This window comes from Apostichopus japonicus, chromosome 4, assembly GCF_037975245.1.
Source record: "Apostichopus japonicus isolate 1M-3 chromosome 4, ASM3797524v1, whole genome shotgun sequence".
In the NCBI taxonomy this organism is placed as follows: Eukaryota; Metazoa; Echinodermata; class Holothuroidea; order Aspidochirotida; family Stichopodidae; genus Apostichopus; species Apostichopus japonicus.
In genome coordinates this window covers 23545337-23566457 of record NC_092564.1, presented here as the reverse complement: position 1 = coordinate 23566457, position 21121 = coordinate 23545337, and the positions used below count along the sequence as shown (strand labels likewise).

At 37.3% G+C, this 21121-nt stretch overlaps 2 protein-coding genes across 4 annotated transcripts in view; one reads left to right on the top strand and one right to left on the bottom strand.

Moving 5' to 3' along the window:
- The window catches only part of LOC139966845 (CUGBP Elav-like family member 3-B), a 42785-nt gene extending 37015 nt beyond the window's left edge, over window positions 1-5770 (top strand). For all 3 annotated transcript variants that reach the window (XM_071970260.1, XM_071970263.1, XM_071970261.1), the window contains one exon: window positions 324-5770. In XM_071970260.1, coding sequence (XP_071826361.1) covers window positions 324-451 — 128 coding nt within the window. In that variant the 3' untranslated portion in view covers window positions 452-5770. The remainder of the gene's footprint in view (window positions 1-323) is intronic.
- LOC139966846 (methylcrotonoyl-CoA carboxylase beta chain, mitochondrial-like) lies at window positions 323-20705 on the bottom strand. Its single transcript, XM_071970264.1, has 14 exons — window positions 20423-20705; window positions 19511-19662; window positions 19025-19126; window positions 18618-18745; window positions 17539-17651; window positions 16766-16879; window positions 16169-16233; window positions 15119-15218; window positions 14638-14806; window positions 14122-14265; window positions 12352-12508; window positions 11811-11925; window positions 11181-11266; window positions 323-8790 (listed from the first exon to the last, which is right to left on the bottom strand). The coding sequence occupies exons 1-14, from the start codon at window positions 20549-20551 to the stop codon at window positions 8673-8675; spliced, it is 1692 nt and encodes a 563-aa protein (XP_071826365.1). The 5' UTR covers window positions 20552-20705; the 3' UTR covers window positions 323-8672.
- Between the last annotated feature and the right edge of the window lie 416 nt (window positions 20706-21121).

Sequence of the window (21121 nt, the reverse complement as noted above, 5' to 3'; positions counted from 1 at the left end):
AGTTGGTAAGATTGCCTTTATAGTTAGTGCATTATTTCCTCCCCCCCTTCAATTGGGATAAAGACATGGTCAGGTGATCGATTCATGATCAGAGCCAGTTACGAACTGACTCCAAAAGCTTCCGAAGTATCTCTCTTTTTAAAATATACATTTGACGATGTTTTTAACGGAAAAGTACCAATTCTAAATCTTTTATTAAAATATAATTTTGTCGTGATAATGAATTTAAATTTGTGAGAAATTGATAGTAACTTAATTTTAACTTGATTTTTAATTTAATTTAATTTGAGTTTTGACTTAATTTAATTTTAATTTGATTTCAGGGTTTGTGAGCTTTGATGATCCCAGGTGTGCCCAGAATGCTATCACTGCTATGAATGGGTTCTCTATCGGTACCAAGCGCTTGAAAGTCCAACTCAAGCGACCGAAGGACGCCAACAAACCCTATTGAACACCAAGATAAGGGCAAGACTATTCATGTCTGCCACTAACCAAGTTCCATTTAAATTTTCCACTTTTTTAATTTACGAAAAGAAAATAAAAAACAGAAAATGCAAGACAGAAGAAAAAAACGACATAAAAAAAAATACAAGGAGCAAATTGTTCCTCCTTTTTTTTCTTTCCTCATTAAAATTTACATTTAAAACTTGTTCAAAATTTAACGAACAAGAAAGCACAATGTGCGCATTCAACTTCTTCACTTTACAAATCAAGGTCGAAATCTTTAACCAAAAGAAAAAAAAAAAAAAAAACCCACAATAAACAAAACAAAACAAACAAACTTTGAGAAGGCAATCGAGGAGTTTTCCAATTTTTTTCTACACAAAAAGAAAAAGTTTTCATTTTTGGTTTTCCTATTCTATTTAATCCCAAGAGAGGGCAAAAACAATTTAGCATATGTGCAATATTTTCAATAATTTTTTTCTTTTTCGTATTTTTTTTTTCCCATTTTTTATTTATTTCTTCAATTTCTGTATTCACAAGTGAAAAAGCTTGCTTAAGAATAGAACAAATAATAGCATTTACATAAATTTTTCTTTACCTTTCTAGTTAATAGTTTAACTATCATCATGTAGATAGGTGTGCTTCAGTTGAACATTCCAAACGATCAAACAATCGTCAGATGTGGACAAAAAATTTAGTCAGTCGCCTCTGCGACATCATGAGCCGTAAGGTCCGATTCCGTTTTGTCTTCATCGGTTTTTTTATTTTTTTGTTTTCTCTCTAGAAAAACAGAAGGAAAAAACACAGTTTTATGCACGAATATGACATTTCAGTATTTGTTACTTTATTCCAGGGTTATAGTTGTTGTTGGGAGATGGGGGTGAAAACATTTTTATCGTTTAGTCAGAAACTTTTCCATCTAGACAAAGCTGCCATTTTCTAGTATAGTAAACAACCAGTATGATACTGCCATATCACAACTCAAAAAGAACTAACAAACTTTGAAAACATTTATAATATTATATCAGTTTTCCATATAGTTACTTTTTCTTATTTACAGATTCTTTGAGACTTTTTTCTTGTTATTTGCCTTCATGTTCATTTATGCAGTGACAACATAAAGCTGATTTAGGTTCCCTTTTCTCTATGATTATGCTGACGTAGATCCATTCCCCACCCCGTCCCCCTCTCACCCTCTCCCCCACCCTTAACCTTCTCCCACACAATCAGTGCAATGTTGACTGACGAAAAGGTTGAATGGCAGGAAGTAAATATTGGAAGCACTGAAACAGGTCGAGCACTAACTTTGGAAACGTTTTGTCGATTTCAAGGATGCTGATATTTCTTGAAGTGTAAAATCAGGAATTATGAGTTCAGTGGTTTAGTAGTTTCAGGTTGCAAATATTCGGGGTAATTATTCAAGCATTTCATGTGTCATTAGTTTTCTCCCTTGTGTGATACGTAAATTTCACTTTATGCAACTCATGACACCAAACTTGCCAGGGATTTAAATGTTTTCAACTTAATGCAGACCGAAGAGTGTAAAATCTCAGAAAATGGAAGTCAACTCAACTTAACAGCTCCCTACAGATAAAGATTTGGGCCAGTCTGCTATCCAGATTTGCGCCAAAATTTTGTCAATTACATCAGATTAGAATATATTTAGTTCGAAAAATGGTCGGCAGATACTAAATGGATTTACTATTAATTACTTGCAATGTACTTAACAAATATAGAAATGGTGATTTCATTTTCTGCTGTAAATTATATCTAACTTATAGGAAGTTGTAGTAGTGGGAACTTGGAAATGGTCAGGGGGTGGAATGGGATGGGGCCAGGGGGGGGGAAAGGATGATTTGAGGGGAGGATGATTGCCCAGAGGTATTTCTGCATTAGAGCAAAGTGGTCAGCATTAGAAGAAAACATTAGAAGCTTTAGAACATTTTCTTTTGTTACATATCATTTATGTACTTAAAGTGAAAAGCGCAAAGTTGTTTCGTCGTCTTTTACTATAATGGGCATTTCCAGGAATGACCAAAAAAGAAGCATGAAACATATTGTAAGTGATAGACGGTTACTCATCTATTTATCACGAATGTCTTTATTCATCAGCTGATGGTCATTATCGAAATTATCTTTAGAAAGTTAATTGCCCGACCAAAAAACTGACACCGGCGAAAGGGTCGATGAACTATCGTAAGAAATTTCTTCCTTCGTCGAAAGAAAAGAATAAGAAAATGAGACGAAACGTGTCTGTTTGACGCTTATTCCACAAAAGTTTGAACTTGAGAAATGTTAAAAAAGAGAAAAAAACCAAACAAGCAAATTGGGAAGAACTTTCTGAAATTATGTGTGCAATTTTCTTTATTCTTAGAACCATGGTATTTAACTTTCTGCAATTTACGAGAGATGAGTTTATAGAAAAAAAATTGTTATGTCTACCTCTTATTGTGCAATTCTCTGAGCCCGCCCGGCATCGGTTTGTATCCTGCGAGGCGGCAGTGGAGGGTATGTAAGAATGGTTTTTGCGGTCCCGTGTAAACGGTCTTGAAACGAAAGATGCTCTGTCGGGTCTATTATCAGAAAACAGTTATTAAGACAAAGATCTTCTCTTCGGCCGGAAGTTTAAAGGCGATTTACAAAATCATGACCTTCAGTATAAACCAGTTTTTACTGAAAAAAATGTCAAGCGATTTTAGAATCATGAAAGTGATCGATTAACAAATGCATACTACTGCATTTGCATATATGCATATGCATAACAATAACGAACCGAAACGAAAATCTCGATTTAGAAATCATTTTCTTTTCTGTTTGGACAAATTTTATGAGAAAAAACTTACAATTATTAATTGGCTACAATTTTGTTACCATTTGTTAATTAGACTTCTCGGAGGAAAGAAAGGAACGAGATTTTCAGTGATTCTCTCTCTGCTAATAAATTGTTGACATTATTTAGCTCTTTGGCTAACCTTGGCCTATTGTACAGAATATCGGACTGCCTTCGGAGAGCAGTTTTGATGCCGAAAAAAAAATTGAAGAGGAAAAAAAATTTACAGGAATTTACGATAACTTAAAAAGAGAAGAGAATAAGATGAAAAAAAAAGAAAAAAAAAATTTTTTTCCTCCATTAATATTTCTTTATTTAACTTTAACCATTTTAAAAACTTAAGGAAACAAAATTTTTGCCACTTCATCATTATTATTATTATGATTATAATTTTTTAAACAAATGCTTTTCTGCTCAGCTGGTAGGGATGTGGATCTTGTTCATGTTTTTCACTGTTTTTAAACCGTTTCTAAAATGAGGATGGAGAGAGAAAATTTGTACAAAATTATCTTTTTAACCCAAGATGAATGTTTTTGATGTAATGTGGGCCAATGTCATCTTACATGCCCCAATGCATAGTCTCATTGTTACGGTCAAATGTTTTTTCTTCATTTTTCTTTTCCGTTTTGGTTTTTTTTGCGACAAACTTTTGATGTTCTGTGATAGACCTAGGAACCCCAAAAGGTCTGTGAATAGGTTTATCTAAAGAAATAATGTTTTTTGTTTTTTTTTCTGTTTTTTCCGGTCATCTTTGTTTTCTCATTTTTGATGATGATGATGATATTTAGTCCCAAATTGTGATTTTGTGATGAATGTACGTCAATGGAGTGATATAACAGAGATCTTTATCGTGGTGAAATTTTGTCCTTTTTCTGTGGTGCATTTTGTCAAGTTTACACGTGTGGTGGACAGGTCTAGAACATCTTAAACCGAGAGGTTGTGTGTATACATTATGAGTGTTTGTGTGCCGTTAATTTCGGCCGATATAAGACAAAAATAAATTATTAATAATACGAACAGTACCATCCTTGAGAAACAGGATATTTTCTACGGACTTCCACCCCGACCCAGATGCCTTACTTATGGTTGGTGTCACTTGCATGTTTAATCTTGAACCAGATTAAAAATAAATATTTGAGAAACTTGTGAAATTTGTTGTGGTGGGGAAGGCACCGTAGATCTCAGTGGCGGTTTTTCTCGTCAAATGTATCCATAGCTATGTGTGTTAGTGGATTTAGTAAACCGGTTCTCCACGTGGCGGTCACTCTTGTGAAATTTTGGTCAAACGTTGTCAGAGGGTCAGATCAGCTCGTTGAATGCGTCCTTTGTTTAAATGCTATCCTGTGTTTTTGTAATACTACATCAATAATGTAAACGACATTTTTTTTTCTTTTTCTCTCTTCGGATTGGTTGCCTTAAGTTTCAATCTGGGTGCCAATAGGTATTTATTGCGTATCGAGTATTGACTGTAAAACAGTAGTGATTTTTACTGGTAGTAAAAGTTACTGCGTGGAAAAAGAACTGTCTTGGGCTTTCACAGTATTGTAATCTAGAAATTATCAATGTTCTTTGCCAAATAAAAACCATGAAAACTGTGTTTGATGTTTGATGCTATAATAGTTCTGGTGCCATCTGTGACAATTGTGAAAACTGTTTGACCAAGAAAAAGAATCTTTAAATTTCCTAAGTTTATTTGTTCGCCACAGTCTATTTTTTTTTTGCAGCTTATTTTGTTGGATGTTATTTTTTTACCTTTGTTATAATATTCAACAATGCGAGACCAATCTATGCACCTATTTAAAGAAAGAAACAAGCGAATGTCACTTCCAGACTCTTATTTGCAACCTTCCATGTTCGCATCTATAGTCTTGGAGATAGAACGCTTAAGATACGTTTTTTGTTTTTGATAAACAATTTGTGTTGTCGGTTTTGAAATTTCTTGTCAAATTCCTTGTGTGCACGTAGTTGGTACGAATACTTAAAGAGACAGTCCGAATTGTTCTGTGTTGAAATAGCTTTAAAGAGGGGGAACGCATTCAACGAGCGGAGCGCCCATATGATTGTGGAAAGTGTATTCACTTGTTAATATTCTGCCTGACGGATACAGAGTTTATTTTTCCATGCAACGAAAAAATGTGTAAATGTCAATTTTCATTTTGTACAAGCCAAAGAAAGAAGTTTAATCCCAGATTTTTGAACATTTTTAACATGGTCTATAAAATTGCATGAGAGACCCACATCTCACCAGCTGAGCAGAATCTCATTTTTAAGCACATTTCGTTTTTGTAATTAATCTTAATTAAAGGTAGAAAAAGAAAAGCGTTAGTAATTCCAAAGTAATATTAAGAATATGAAGGGAAAAAAAATATGATTGAAAAAATAAAATAAAAATATGATCAAGCAAGCACTCGATTTTTAAGTTGAAATATACTAAGACAATATGAGAAACTTCATCAAAGGATACTTAGAATAGATGAGAAATTAGCACATTTGAAATGTTGTGTTTTTGTTGTCTCCTTATTTTGTAGTTTTGTTCATATTAATTGTCTAACATGGAAGACAGCTACCGGTGAGTCTGGGCAACAGAGGTTCTTTGTAGATGGATGACATCGGAGATGTTTTCCCCGGTCAGGGCCGTTCTTGCAGGAGTCTTCATAACCTGTGTTTTGATCTTAAAAAAAATAAATAAATAAAAAATTACCAGGACGATGTAGCCATGGTTGCTCACATGTTACATTGCTCTGTCAAGCAATCACTGATGGAGCATTGCTGTTTGTAACCACAACAACTGCATGTCAAAGATGAAAGAATACAGAGGCAAAACTGCATTTTTAAGATACTCTATGTCACATATAATAATAATTGTGTAAGCCTCTTTACAGGGTAGAATACTAAACAGCTCTCTGCAGTGGTATGCACAGGATTTCAAATTCTTAATCCCCCCCCCCCCCTGAATGGGGCATGAATCATAATGGAAGTGCCACATGTCGATGGTTTTATCAAGGAGAGGGTATTACCATGGAGTCACTGAACCTAACTCCTATGTCTAGGGTCTAGAGAGCCCCCCCCCCCCCAGGAAGATGCATTCTGATGCACATAAATTAGGGTCTTAATAACTAGGTCTAAACCAAGGAATATGAAAGATTTTATGTGCAAGGTTGAGAAGGGGTGTGATCACCAGGAAGAGTGGTCTAATGCTTCCCAGACTGAATATAGAAAGCCATTTTCCCCTAACTGACGAAGGAAGGGTTGGGGCAGGGGGGGGGTTGTCCATAGCCCCTCTGGCTCCCTCCTTTGCACATGGTAAATCAGTTCTTTCCAGGGAGGAAGTAGACAGGACAAGAAACCATCAGCCATAATAAACCTCTCTTCTTCCATTTATTTTGATATGTCATGCTCTATATGCCAACCAATGTTTAGAAGATGGTGACAGCTGGTTATAGCATAATGTAACCTGCTTTAAACTTTGTTACTTCTTCCGTTTCTTAACCATTTCCAGCTTATCTTATGCTACTACATAGGAGTGTTAGCTCAGTGGTTAACGCCGGTGCCTTTCAATCATAAGGTCCCCGGTTCCAGTCACTCCAAGATTAATGTATGTCGTCCAGTAACAGAGTTGTTGACAATTCATAATCATGGACGTTAAATATGAATGTAAGAGACTGACTTCGGTCAACTTGCGGCTTTGATAAGCCAATGGTGGCTTCTTCGTGAGTTCCTGCTTGCAGGAGGATCTAAAATACATACATGTTACATACTACTTGGGTTAATGCATTTATGCTAATCCTTAAGGAGACTGAAAGAACAAAAACAGTCACATAAAAGTTTTTATATTATTTATTTAGTGTTTTCTACTTCAATCCACTCATCTTGAAGAGGATAAATATGTTAACAGCGAGGAAGGAAGCCAAAAAAACACAACATTCATGATAATACACTTTGGCTTAAATACATGATCAATTTCAGAAGAAACCATAGTAACATGCAAACAATGATAATCTCCATGGTTACCAGAGATCACATTAAATTCATCTTGGAGGATATGGTATATGTCTAAATCGTATTACCATACATCTGAAGAATTACAGGCCCCAATGGGCAGAATGCCTTGGAATTGATAATTCTTTTCAATTGGCGATGGTTCTTTATTCCAAATGTAATTTAGTCCATTTTGCCCCATAAATAGCACACAAAAAAACAAGGAACTCGCTCAACTCCCTGAAACTTGAGTAACTAGTTTCATGCTTAAAATCCCAGAGGACGTGTTTAAATTAACTCGTTTCAATCAGTTAATGTACAGTTCTTGATCTTGCTATAAAAGCTTTTCTTCGTTATTGTCAGACAACGAGGCTTGACAGGTCCACGTCGTGACAGATTCAGTGTTGTTTGACGCCATCTCTTAAACCACCTCTGAAAAAAAAACAGTCCTATTTATATGTTCAAAGCTCGTTCTACATATTCCAAAAGTGATGGTTTTGACCAGCATAGGCAAATATGAGGGCATTTTTGAGAAATAATTTGGAGATTACAATGATTTTCCCTTTTCTATTGACTATAATTATATTATAATATTTTATAATATAATCTCTTATATTATAATATTTTATATTATAATATTTTTACAGATTTATTTATATTCTACACTTCCTGCCCCCCTCCCACCTCTCTATGAACACCTGTTTTTCTATCCCTATTGTCTTTAGATTATAAAATGGCTACAAAGCTCAAGACATAGTCGAACCTTTCGACAAATCCCTTACAATCGGAGGTGTTATTCTCGGACTAAAATTGATCCCTGATTTAGTGTACTATGCCAGAAATATCCCTGAATTTGTGAAGAAGGACTTGATTAAACTTAATTTGACTTATGTGGCCTCCAATTTATGGACATAGTTTGATCTTTAAGGTTTGATTTCTCATAATATTACAACTACAAACGTACAGGTCACAGATTACGAGACAAGCTGGATCATTGAAATTTATATTTCATAGCCTGGAAATGCAGATGAAAGGCATCACGTAGCACTTTGATGTGTTCTAACAATTACAAGTCTTTTGGCAGTGTGGAATTTTACATTGGAAAATACACAATATCCTGGTTTCTGGATGAGGAGTTTTAAACTTAGGCATCTGACAGTCTTTATTTAATCAGAATCATCAAAACACGGATAGACCTTCAAAATGCAATGTACCTATCCCGGTATGTGAACATTGTAGGTATGTTGATGATCCAATGATGGAAATGCAACCAGCTAATTTAAGAATATAAATATCAGTTATTTAACCTTTCTCTCCTTTCCAGTTTGGTCATCCTTTCCATCTCTGTATCCCTTCTATAAATAGATCCACTAATTTGAATCATTTCAGATTCCTTCCTTTTCTCAAAACTACAGCAAGGTTACATTCTGAAGACACCAAACCGTGTGTCTGTAACGGGTCTGTTGAGGGCAGCACTTAAGCTCATAGCTACAATTTTCCTCGTGTCTGCAGGATCAATAACACCATCGTCCCATAGTCTGCAAAAAGAAAAATAACGACGAGGAATAGGATGAAACAGAAGAAACTCGTAGCATTTCTGAATCATGTCGGAAGAACAAACAACAATGTTTGTCATCCGTTTCAGCTTTGTTACAACAGTAAAGAACTTTTAAGGTGAAACGATAAGCCAAAACATATATTTATGAGCTTAGAAAGTAATCCCAATATAACTTGTCCTGCATTAAGTTTGCTAAACGTTGTGATATAAATCTGTGTTGGATCCTGCCCTTTGCTCATACTCTCTTGCTCTTTAAAAATTAATCTCTTGTCATCCCATTTCAAGCTTCTCTTGATACTGAATTTCACATACTATCGCATTCAATGATTGTTGAGTACAGTTGTTGACTACAGATAGTTGACTACAGTATTAAGTCCTTCCTTTATACATGACTCTCTTCCCATCCCATTCTATGCTTCCATTCAATCAAGTCCTGATACTGTATATCATGTACTAGTGTGTCCATTGATACTATAGTTGGCTACAGTATTAAGTCCTTCCTTTATACATGACTCTCTTCCCATCCCATTCTATGCTTCCATTCAATCAAGTCCTGATCCTGTATATCATGTACTATCGCATCCATTGATACTATAGTTGACTACAGTATTAAGTCCTTCCTTTATACATGACTCTCTTCCCATCCCATTCTATGCTTCCATTCAATCAAGTCCTGATCCTGTATACCATGTACTATTGTGTCCATTGATACTATAGTTCACTACAGTATTAAGTCCTTTTATATGTGACCCATTCTATGCTTCCATTAATCAAGTCCTGATCCTGTATATCATGTACTATCGCATCCATTGATACTATAGTTGACTACAGTATTATGTCCTTCCTATATATGTGACTCTCTTGCCATCCCATTCTATGCTTCCATTAATCAATTCCTGATACTGTATATCATGTACTATCGCATCCACTGATACTATAGTTGACTACAGTATTAAGTCCTTCCTTTATACATGACTCTCTTCCCATCCCATTCTATGCATCCATTCAATCAAGTCCTGATCCTGTATATCATGTACTATTGCATCCACTGATACTATAGTTGACTACAGTATTATGTCCTTCCTATATATGTGACTCTTCGTATCTCATGCTTCCATTATATCAAGTCCTGATCCTGTATATCTTGTACTAGTGTGTCCATTGATACTATAGTTGACTACAGTATTATGTCCTTCCTATATATGTGACTCTCTTGCCATCCCATTCTATGCATCCATTCAATCAAGTCCTGATACTGTATATCATTTACTATTGCATCCACTGATACTATCATTGACTACAGTATTAAGTCCCTCCTTTATACATGACTCTCTTCCCATCCCATTCTATGCTTCCATTAATCAAGTCCTGATACTGTATATCATATACTATTGCATCCACTGATACTATAGTTGACTACAGTATTATGTCCTTCCTATATATGTGACTCTCTTGCCATCCCATTCTATGCTTCCATTAATCAAGTCCTGATCCTGTATATCATGTACTATTGCATCCACTGATACTATAGTTGACTACAGTATTATGTCCTTCCTATATATGTGACTCTCTTGCCATCCCATTCTATGCTTCCATTAATCAAGTCCTGATACTGTATATCATGTACTATTGCATCCACTGATACTATAGTTGACTACAGTATTATGTCCTTCCTATATATGTGACTCTCTTGCCATCCCATTCTATGCATCCATTCAATCAATTCCTGATCCTGTATATCATGTACTATTGCATCCACTGATACTATAGTTGACTACAGTATTATGTCCTTCCTATATATGTGACTCTCTTGCCATCCCATTCTATGCTTCCATTAATCAAGTCCTGATACTGTATATCATGTACTATTGCATCCACTGATACTATAGTTGACTACAGTATTATGTCCTTCCTATATATGTGACTCTCTTGCCATCCCATTCTATGCATCCATTCAATCAAGTCCTGATACTGTATATCATTTACTATTTTGTCCACTGATACTATCATTGACTACAGTATTAAGTCCTTCCTTTATACATGACTCTCTTCCCATCCCATTCTATGCATCCATTCAATCAAGTCCTGATACTGTATATCATGTACTATTGCATCCACTGATACTATAGTTGACTACAGTATTATGTCCTTCCTATATATGTGACTCTCTTGCCATCCCATTCTATGCATCCATTCAATCAAGTCCTGATACTGTATATCATTTACTATTTTGTCCACTGATACTATCATTGACTACAGTATTAAGTCCCTCCTTTATACATGACTCTCTTCCCATCCCATGCGTCCATTATTTCATGTACTATTGTGTCTGGCCATAATTTTTTTGATTACAGAGGTAACTCCTCTTACCTGGAGCTGGCATAGTATGGACTTCCTTCTTCCTCATACTTCTCAATAATTGGATCCATGAGGGCTTGTCTTTGTTCTTCAGAAAACTGAGACAAAGACAAGACAAGAAAAGACAAAGAGAACAAGTTACACAGGAAAAGTGTCAGGAGTAGAATAAATGGAAAAATAGAGTAATTCTATTGGCTGTGACAGCATGTACATATGGTATTACATGAGAATATAAATGGGTAACTTTGTCATGGATTAAACCATGATATTGGTTAGCTTGGTTCTTCCATAAACTACTAGTCACTACACAAGTTTGAAGATGGTCTCATTGCTTCATTGTGGACTTCTGCCCTCTATACAACAACGCCTCTTTTCTTGTGGTGCAAGTTTTAAGATGTTGCATGATTGCAAGTAGTATGTCTTTCAAAAATGATGTGCATGCTTTTAACTACCATCCTGTGCCCTCTGCCAAGTGCAACCAATCAAGTTTGCTGTGGGTGAGTATATTAGACACAAATACGTATCTAATGGCTGTACATGTTAAAAATCGACCAGATCTCAAATTTCACTTCATTTGTATTAAAGGTGATCTTGGCATACTTGAGATCAAATACATATGTAACAGGTAATTTCCGATCTCACCTCTTTGCCTTCTCGCCTGAGTTTCTCTTGTGTGACAGTGGCTAACACTGACGCTGCCTGGGGCCCTCCCATCACCGATATCCTTGCATTGGGCCACATGTATAGGAACCGAGGACTGAAAAGCAGAAAATAAATGAAAGAATGAATACATTGGTCACTTAAAGTGTAGCACAGCAATGTCAAATCAAGTTATATAGGAAAATTGTTCTCAAGCACGACCCTTAAACTTTGAGAACTTAAGGTGATGTTGTATTTTTTACAGATATGCTGTATTCTCAATGACATACTGGTACAGGGGAACTTTGCACAATAGGTTAGATTAGTAGAATAGACAGGACTTGCATGGACGTCCAGAGGTTGATAAGCAATTTTTGGGTTTCTGGTAATCAGTTATCCATCCAAAGAATTGACTGGTTAACAGGTTAAGCAATTTTGATTATATTTTTCCTGAGGGGGGGAGGGCGGGGAGAGACTCTATTAGTTGGCATTTCCGCTCCATCCACTCTTTCATCTTGACCAAACCTGTAACCCTCATTCTCACCTATATGCTCTACCACACATCCCATAATTGCCTGCGCCGAAGGATCCACCCACGATGACCGTGATCTTGGGAACCCTTGCTGCTGCCACCGCTGTCACCATCTTGGCACCGTTCTTGGCGATTCCACCTGCTTCTGCTTCTCTCCCAACCATGAAACCTGAAAGAAGAAGATGACATGACATGTATCCTTTACAAAGTTATTAAATAATAAAAACACTTAGAAATCTTTCTTCTTCCATACAAAAGTGAAGCTGGTAAGACTACACAGGCAGGGACAGAAGCAATGGGTATCTTTGCCTTTTTATTTCTTAAATTATCACACTTTTGTCACATTTGCATTGAAAAGTAAGAGACATTAAGTGTATAGGGAAGAAAAGGATGGGACCAAAAAAGATTCTCTTATACTAGCACTATACTGAAAATAAACCAACTGACAGATACAAAGAGAGGATGAGGGTTATATGGTTGAGGAGGGGGTAGAGGGACTGACAGATACAATGAGAGGATGAGGGTTATATGGTTGAGGAGGGGGTAGAGGGACTGACAGATACACTGAGAGGATGAGGGTAATATGGTTGTGGGGGGGGGGGTAGAGGGACTGACAGATACACTGAGAGGATGAGGGTAATATGGTTGTGGGGGGGGTAGAGGGACTGACAGATACACTGAGAGGATGAGGGTAATATGGTAATGGGGGGGGGGTAGAGGGACTGACAGATACACTGAGAGGATGAGGGTTATATTGTTGAGGAGGGGGTAGAGGGACTGACAGATACACTGAGAGGATGAGGGTAATATGGTTGTGGGGGGGTAGAGGGACTGACAGATACACTGAGAGGATGAGGGTAATATGGTTGTGGGGGGGGGTAGAGGGACTGACAGATACACTGAGAGGATGAGGGTTATATTGTTGAGGAGGGGGTAGAGGGACTGACAGATACACTGAGAGGATGAGGGTTATATGGTTGAGGAGGGGGTAGAGCGACTGATAGATACAAAGAGAGGATGAGGGTTATATGGTTGAGGAGGGGGTAGAGGGACTGACAGATACAATAAGAGGATGAGGGTTATATGGTTGAGGAGGGGGTAGAGGGACTGACAAATACAACAAGAGGATGAGGGTTATATGGTTGAGGAGGGGGTAGAGGGACTGACAGATACAATGAGAGGATGAGGGTTATATGGTTGAGGAGGGGGTAGACGGACTGACAGATACAACCAGAGGATGAGGGTTATGTGATTGAGGGGGTAGAAGGACTGACAGATACAATGAGAGGATGAGGGTTATATGGTTGAGGAGGGGGTAGAGGGACTGACAGATACAATGAGACGATGAGGGTTATGTGATTGAGGAGGGGGTAGAGGGACTGACAGATACAATGAGAGGATGAGGGTGATATGGTTGAGGAGGTTGTAGAGGGACTGACAGATACAATGAGAGGATGAGGGTTATATTGTTGAGGAGGGGGTAGAGGGACTGATAGATACAATGAGAGGATGAGGGTTATATGGTTGAGGAGGGGGTAGAGGGACTGACAGATACAACAAGAGGATGAGGGTTATATGGTTGAGGAGGGGGTAAAGGGACTGACAGATACAATGAGAGGATTAGGGATGTATAGATGAGGAGGGTAGGGGGTTATAAGCAGCGCAGATGGTTGTGACACATTTAATGTGTATCTATTCAGGAAAACTTTCCATAATGAAATGAAGTGACATGTAACAAAAATAATCTCCCTCATATTTATAATACTGTTAATCAAGTAATACCTGTAATGTTCTGTAAGAACAGCAGGGGGATCTTCCGCTGGCAACAGAGTTCAATAAAATGAGTGGCCTTCAAGGCACAGGTAGAAAACAGGACTCCATTGTTGCCTAGGATACCAACTGGGTAGCCATGGATACGAGCAAAGCCTGCAAGTTATAAAGAAAATAAAATATATCCATGCTGAATGAAATTAATGTCGTGTGTTAAAAAAATTAGGACTTATTTACATGATTTACATTCTGTGACATTTGGTTTTGGAGGTTTTGTAACATGTTAGCATACATATTTTAATGATAAATTAGTAAAACACTGGGATAGTAGGGTAATCACAACTAATGCAACAACGTAACCAGAATAGAAGACACTCAATGTTCCAATACACTACATGAGATATTCAGCCAGATGTAATATTACATTAGTTGACTAAGACTAAATGATAGGAAGACTTTACGCTGACACCGACCATTAATGCACCCCCAAACTGTAACAATTCTCAATGGTAGAAACCAAATACCCACCTGTCACTATTGTTGGCCCATACATGGCTTTAAATTCATCAAATTCGCTGCCATCCACGATCCTGGCGATGACCTCTCGTATATCGTAAGCCTGATTGAAATCCGAGGGTACGACGCCGTAAATCTCTTCCACGGGGTACAACGGGTCCCTGGGCGGCTGGGATATAATCTTTGGTAAGAATTGAAGAGAATATCAGCTCACTTTATCATGTGTGTCGAATGGAAGATACTATTATGGTAATTGACCAATGGGAAACTGGCTACTTGGTTCTGAAGAGTGAAATGATGGGAAACATTGCCTATTGGCCTTTCAATAAAAAGAATTGAGAATATTGAAAGAAATCACTACAACAAACACAGACACAAATAATTATTACATTTATTAACATTAACATTATTATTATTATTATTAACATTATTATTATTAACATTATTATTAACATTTATTAACATTTATTAAACATTTATTAAGTTAACTTACATTTACATCCTTTTTCCTGTTTAAATTGGCAACACATCTCCTGGCAAGATACAATGCATGTTTGTCATCTGTAGCAAAGTAATCCGTGACTCCTGATTTACTGGAGGTAAGAAAATGTAAAACGGTTTAAAAGAAAAACATGACAGATATCACAAATACATGGAATTGTTCTTCAGACTTGACTTCAAATGTTCACAAAAGTGTTTTCTCTCTGGTTCTGACCATCCAAACTATTCTGAGAATATTGAGGAGTATAACGTTAAGTAATTGTGTGTTCAATGCTTGAACAACAGTAAACTTTATCTGACTGTCTGCAACATATTCAGCCAATTATGGCGACTTTCTGACACAAACGTGGCCAATATGAGGGACAATATGACATAACTTAGGCTATTATGGGGACTTTTCTGACACACATGTGGCCAATATGAGGGACTTTCTGACATTATTTGGGCTAATATGGGGACTTTTCTGACACGTATGGGCCAATATGAGGGACTCTATGACATAACTTAGGCTATTATGGGGATTTTTCTGACACATATGTGGCCAATATGAGGGACTTTCCGACATTATTTGGGCTATATGGGGACTTTCTGAAACATAAGAGACATATGAGCCAATATGGGGACCCTGGTGTATTTTGGGATCAATATGTGGACTTTCTGGTGTACATGCGACCCATGTGTGGAATTTCTGGCACACATGTGACCAATATAGGCAATTTTCTGCTGCATATGGGGACTTTCTGATATATTGAACTAATATTGGAACTTTCTGCAACAACTCACACAATGCTGATGACCACTGTCAATAGATAATCAGATGATAATGTTGACCTAATTATCTAGCAATTATTTGATAAACCGCCATTTAACTTATTTCAACAGCAACTCCCAGCCCCACTACACTCCAGATCATGTCCCCATGCCCACTCACCTTAACTGTTGCATATTTTAACACATCAGAGCAATTTTTAATACATTAATTTTGATCGAACAAGATATTTAAGGCCGTGATTTTATAGTCATCTCTGGTTTATTGTCTTACCTGCAGTGCAATTCTGCTCCCCCAAGGTCCTCGTCACTGACTTCCTCCCCTGTAGCTGCTTTCACCTTACGAAGAAGAAACAAGAACACATTGATGGACTGTTTTTATTGTTTCTTATTGCACCAATCCTTTTTGTTTTTACAATGAATGAATGTGGTTATTGGTAATTGATTATCAGTATCATTTGTCACAAAATCAATGCATCTAGCAGGCTTCATTTCATACTTTTGTAAAAAAAAAAGTAAACATAACTAACCAACCAACTAAATAACTTATTAATTAGCTAACCAACTAATGAACTAACTAAATAAAATAAACAAATGAATAAACAAATAACCAATCTATTTGGAACATGGTTATTGGTACTTGGTTATCGGTATCATTTGACACAAAGTCAATGCAACTAGCAGGTTTCATTTCATCCTTTCGTAAAAAATAAGTAAAAATAAGTAACTAACCAACCAACCAACTAAATAACTTATTAACTAGCTAACCAACTAATAAACTAAATAAATAAAATAAATAAACAAATTATAATTTATAAATAAACAAATAAATAAATTAACTATTGTCACATTTCCATCCAATCAGGCTTACCAAAGGTGGTCCACCTAAGAAAATGGTCCCTTGTTCCTTCACAATGATACTCTCATCTGCCATGGCAGGTACGTAAGCGCCCCCAGCGGTACAGCTACCCATCACCACTGCAATCTATGAAATGGGAAAATAAATATAACTCCAGTAATAACTTTGGTACAAGAGTTTACAGGTTTAGGAACTCATTTATGAAATAAAAAAACATGTCTATTCATTGTTTGGGATTAGGTGATCTAGCTTTATTAAATTTATCACAAACCAGGTTTGCCATGATTCCATGAATATCACTTAAAGTGACTAATGACCAAAAATGACTGGAAAATGAACTTGACCTGAACTTTAACCATACATAAATGGCAGAGTATGACAGATTATGGGGCATTTGGTCCATTTTAAGACTAATTCACCATCAACCCTCCCACTTTGCCCTTCCCTCCCACCCTCCCTGCCCTCCCTCGCACCCTCCACTTCCCTCCCTCCCTCCCACCCTTCCCTCCCTCCCTCCCAATTTAAATGTTAGTACAATCCATCCAACATTACATTATGCATTATTTTCAAATACCAAATGCTAACAATTCTAATAAATAGTACCAACCATTACAAACTTTTTCCTCCCCATATTTTAAACTACATGCTTTTCCATGTACGATAGTGGCAGGTTCAACCACATATGAGCGATGAAAATTGACAAAGTAAATTATTAAATTAAATATGAAGTATATTTCCTAACAGTTAAGCTTAAACTTTATTTGAGAGTAAAACAAATCTTTAACCTGTGGTATTCCTTCTGCTGACATGTTTGCTTGGTTGTAAAATATTCGACCAAAGTGTTCCTTGTCTGGGAAGACATTCTCCTGTCTTGGTAGATTAGCACCTCCAGAATCAACTGAGGGATAAAATTGAAAATGAAGATTCTAAGAGTCTATTGTGAAGGAAGCGATGTAAACAGAGACCAATGAAAAAAACATCACACAGTTAGCAGAGTTTACTGTCCATTAGGTCAAAAAAATATTACACCTTGGTTTTGAAACAATGCAAAACTGAATGAAAGAATTGGTAAAGAATAATAGGTTCAAAAGAGGAAAGGAGAGGCCAATTAAACAGAGTACAACATGGGTATTACAATGGGACTGTTCTGGGTGGGAATGGAGTGCTGTTCTGAGGTGGGATTGGAGTGGTGTTCAGGAGTGGGATTGAAGTGTGTTCTGAGGTGGGATTAGAGTGCTGTTTTGGGGTGGGATTGGAGTGCTGTTCTGAGGTGGGATTGGAATGCTGTTCTGGGGTGGGATTGGAGTGCTGTTTTGGGGTGGGATTGGAATGCTGTTCTGAGGTGGGATTGGAGTGCTGTTCTGAGGTGGGATGGGAGTGCTGTTCTGAGGTGGGATTGGCATGCTGTTCTAAGGTGGGATTGGCATGCTGTTCTAAGGTGGGATTGGAGTGTTGTTCTGTGGGCATGGAGTGCTGTTCTGAGGTGGGATTGGAATGCTTTTCTGAGGTGGGATTGGCATGCTGTTCTAAGGTGGGATTGGAGTGTTGTTCTGTGGACATGGAGTGCTGTTCTGAGGTGGGATTGGCATGCTGTTCTGAGGCGGTATTGGACTGCTGTTCTAAGGTGGGCATGGAGTGCTGTTCTGAGGTGGGATTGGAGTGCTGTTCTGGAGCGGGATTGGACTGGGCCTGGAAGTCCCCTTCCAATTGTTTGTACTGCGTCTTATGACAAGCCTTCCTGTTTAAATTACAAAGAATCTGTGCTCACGTTTGCTCTTACAACCTCTGACAATTTCATCCAAACATGACAGTGCATCCCTGAGTTTAAAGCCAATCCCCAAGTTCAAGAACCAATAAAACTCACCTAAATAAATACAAGGTAGATTGTTTTCCCTGGCAATTTCTTGAGCTCTGAGATGTTTCTTCACTGTGACTGGATAATAAGTTCCTCCTTTGACAGTAGCATCGTTGGCAACGATCATACATTCGTGGCTAGAGAGGCAAAAAATCCAACACTGGTATTAAATGCTTGAGATCCATTATACAACAATCAAGATGTCATGTTGCCTGGCATCATAACTGATTTGTGGACATGTTTACAAAGACTTTCCAATAACAAAAATCTGACATCACAAATTCACCACGAGATGGAAGGGAGAAGGCAGTGGCAGGAAGAAAATGTGTGAAATTTTTTATCAAAGCAGAATTAATGCTAGTCACTGCTACAGTTGATTAGCATAGTTGTGAAAGCTGTTAAAATCAGTCACTTACCCAGAAACTCTTCCAATCCCAGTCACAATGCCTCCACATGGCACCTCTTCACTACCATACAAATCATAACCTGCTAGCTGGGACATCTCCAGAAACGGTGATCTTAGCAAAAGAACGAAAAAAAGAATATCATGTGATATTTCTGAACTGTAGTGAAATAAAGGGGGAAACTCCCCACCGCCAATCAGCTTCATGTCTGTAGTGCACCGCCCCAAATTAGTTGTATTCATTATCCAATGGTCAACTGCTATATGTTACAGCCATGTAAACCTCACTGCAATATACTATAGTTCTCAGTAACAAACACAGCTTTATCGCTAGCTTCAGCTTGTTGTGTATCTTAAATAACGCACATTAAAATATGTCTGGCTTCTCGTAAACTAAAGAAATTTACTATTGAAAGTATGGCATTGAATATATTATAATAACCAGAAATTTGGTTCTAGGAGCAGTCAAGAAAAAGAGATAAAAGTTATTTTGTTATACCCTGGGTCCAAGAGGTTATTGATTCTGTCTCTGACCATCATCTTTCCTTTAGAAATGTGACGCTGGCTACTTTTCTCGCCTCCTCCTTTGGTTATTGTAGAGATCTTTGTTTTAAGTTCATCTACCAATCGTCTCATGGATTCATCGTTTCTCTGATCGAAATAAAGAAGATATAAAGAGATGTGTCAATATGGACTACATGTTTTCCTGCAAGTAACGTTCTAACAAAGCAGGCAGTCTATGAAAACTACAACAATGGATTACCAATATCATTCTAATTGAATTTCTAAATTTTCCAAAAAAAAAAAAAAAAAAACATTTGCTTTGGGAGGTTAATGCTTCCTTTGCTGTAGATTACCAGTTCAAATCCCACTAGGAACCACATGTTTCTTGACCAATGTGATAAACTGCTGCTCTTCCCTGGTTATGGAAGTACTTCCATTGAATTAGTTGACTTCACACTCACAGTAGTTGTGATGGTGGGGTACAACTATCTACTTATCGAAACATTTGTCCTCAGCTTTGGACATTCTCAAGCACAGGAATGGACACATCGCTCTTGTAAATGTAATTATATGAATGCTAACCGTAAAAAACGAACGTTAATCAAACAGCCAAAGAGTATAGTGTGGCATGAAGTTCAAGAAATGAAACTGGCAACAGAATGTTGTGTGTTCAATCATAGGCCTAAAATAGTGTGTGATGTTGTGATGTCAATACTAACTTAGTACCAACTCGCTTTCATTCTAGTTCTGAGGTCATTATGAGCGAAAATGTAGACTAGGCAATAGCCAACGTCACTACAAAGCATATCCTTAGGTTGTTTATTTAGTGACAGTTAGTGTCATTTATGAAGGAAAAAAAATAAGAATAGGCCTAACGTTAGTCCGGTTGGTGAGCTTAGGCTCCTACCTTGTATTGGTCTGATGTTTTACTTGCCGGTGAACCGACTGTTGCGACCTTCTCCGCATGGTAACTTTTTATCTGTTGCAAGATAAGTGTGGCATATCGGTGGCTTTTTAGAGCCCTTAGACTGTACATTGTATCAGATTTGTCGAAAAAAAGAGTTCGCTCTACAAAGTACAGTATTTTCGGGACAGATACCTGTGTTGTGTAGTATAGGAATGCCTTATATACTTAGCCTATGAAAGCACACACTTTGGATACAAACTCTACATGTGTCACTTCTGCGACAACGAGCCCTCTCGTGTAAAATTAACATTAGCAAAATGTTCAGTATAATGTTCCGTACATTTCATTAACTCGGGGTCATGTCGGGGGTGTGTACTGTCTGTGAAGAATCTCATTGGAGAAAACAATGTGTATACGGTACTGTGTAAGTATGATGTTGCATTTTACTGGAATATAGCAACGCAAATGTAACTCCCATCCCCACCTCTCTCTGTTCCACCTCTCTCTGCCCCCCTTCCCTATGTTCACCCCTCTCATGAAAAATGCAAATGGAGATAAGTCTTTTTAACTCAAGACAGACTTTACTCAGTCCGTGTTGATGATCGCCCAGTTAATAATAATGATAGATACAACTACCACTTATAATAATACTAATAATAATACTAATAAATTATTTTATGTTATGTTAAAAGCTGTCGG

Excerpts from the sequence above, each read along its gene's own strand:
- LOC139966846 (XM_071970264.1), bottom strand. The coding sequence starts at position 20,551 with ATGTACAGTCTAAGGGCTCTAAAAAGCCACCGATATGCCACACTTATC. Across the intron at positions 16,234-16,765 it reads TCTTAGGTGGACCACCTTTG|GTGAAAGCAGCTACAGGGGA; the intron begins GTAAGCCTGATT and ends CTTCTTCGTAAG. Across the intron at positions 15,219-16,168 it reads GGAGCAGAATTGCACTGCAG|TAAATCAGGAGTCACGGATT; the intron begins GTAAGACAATAA and ends TCTTACCTCCAG.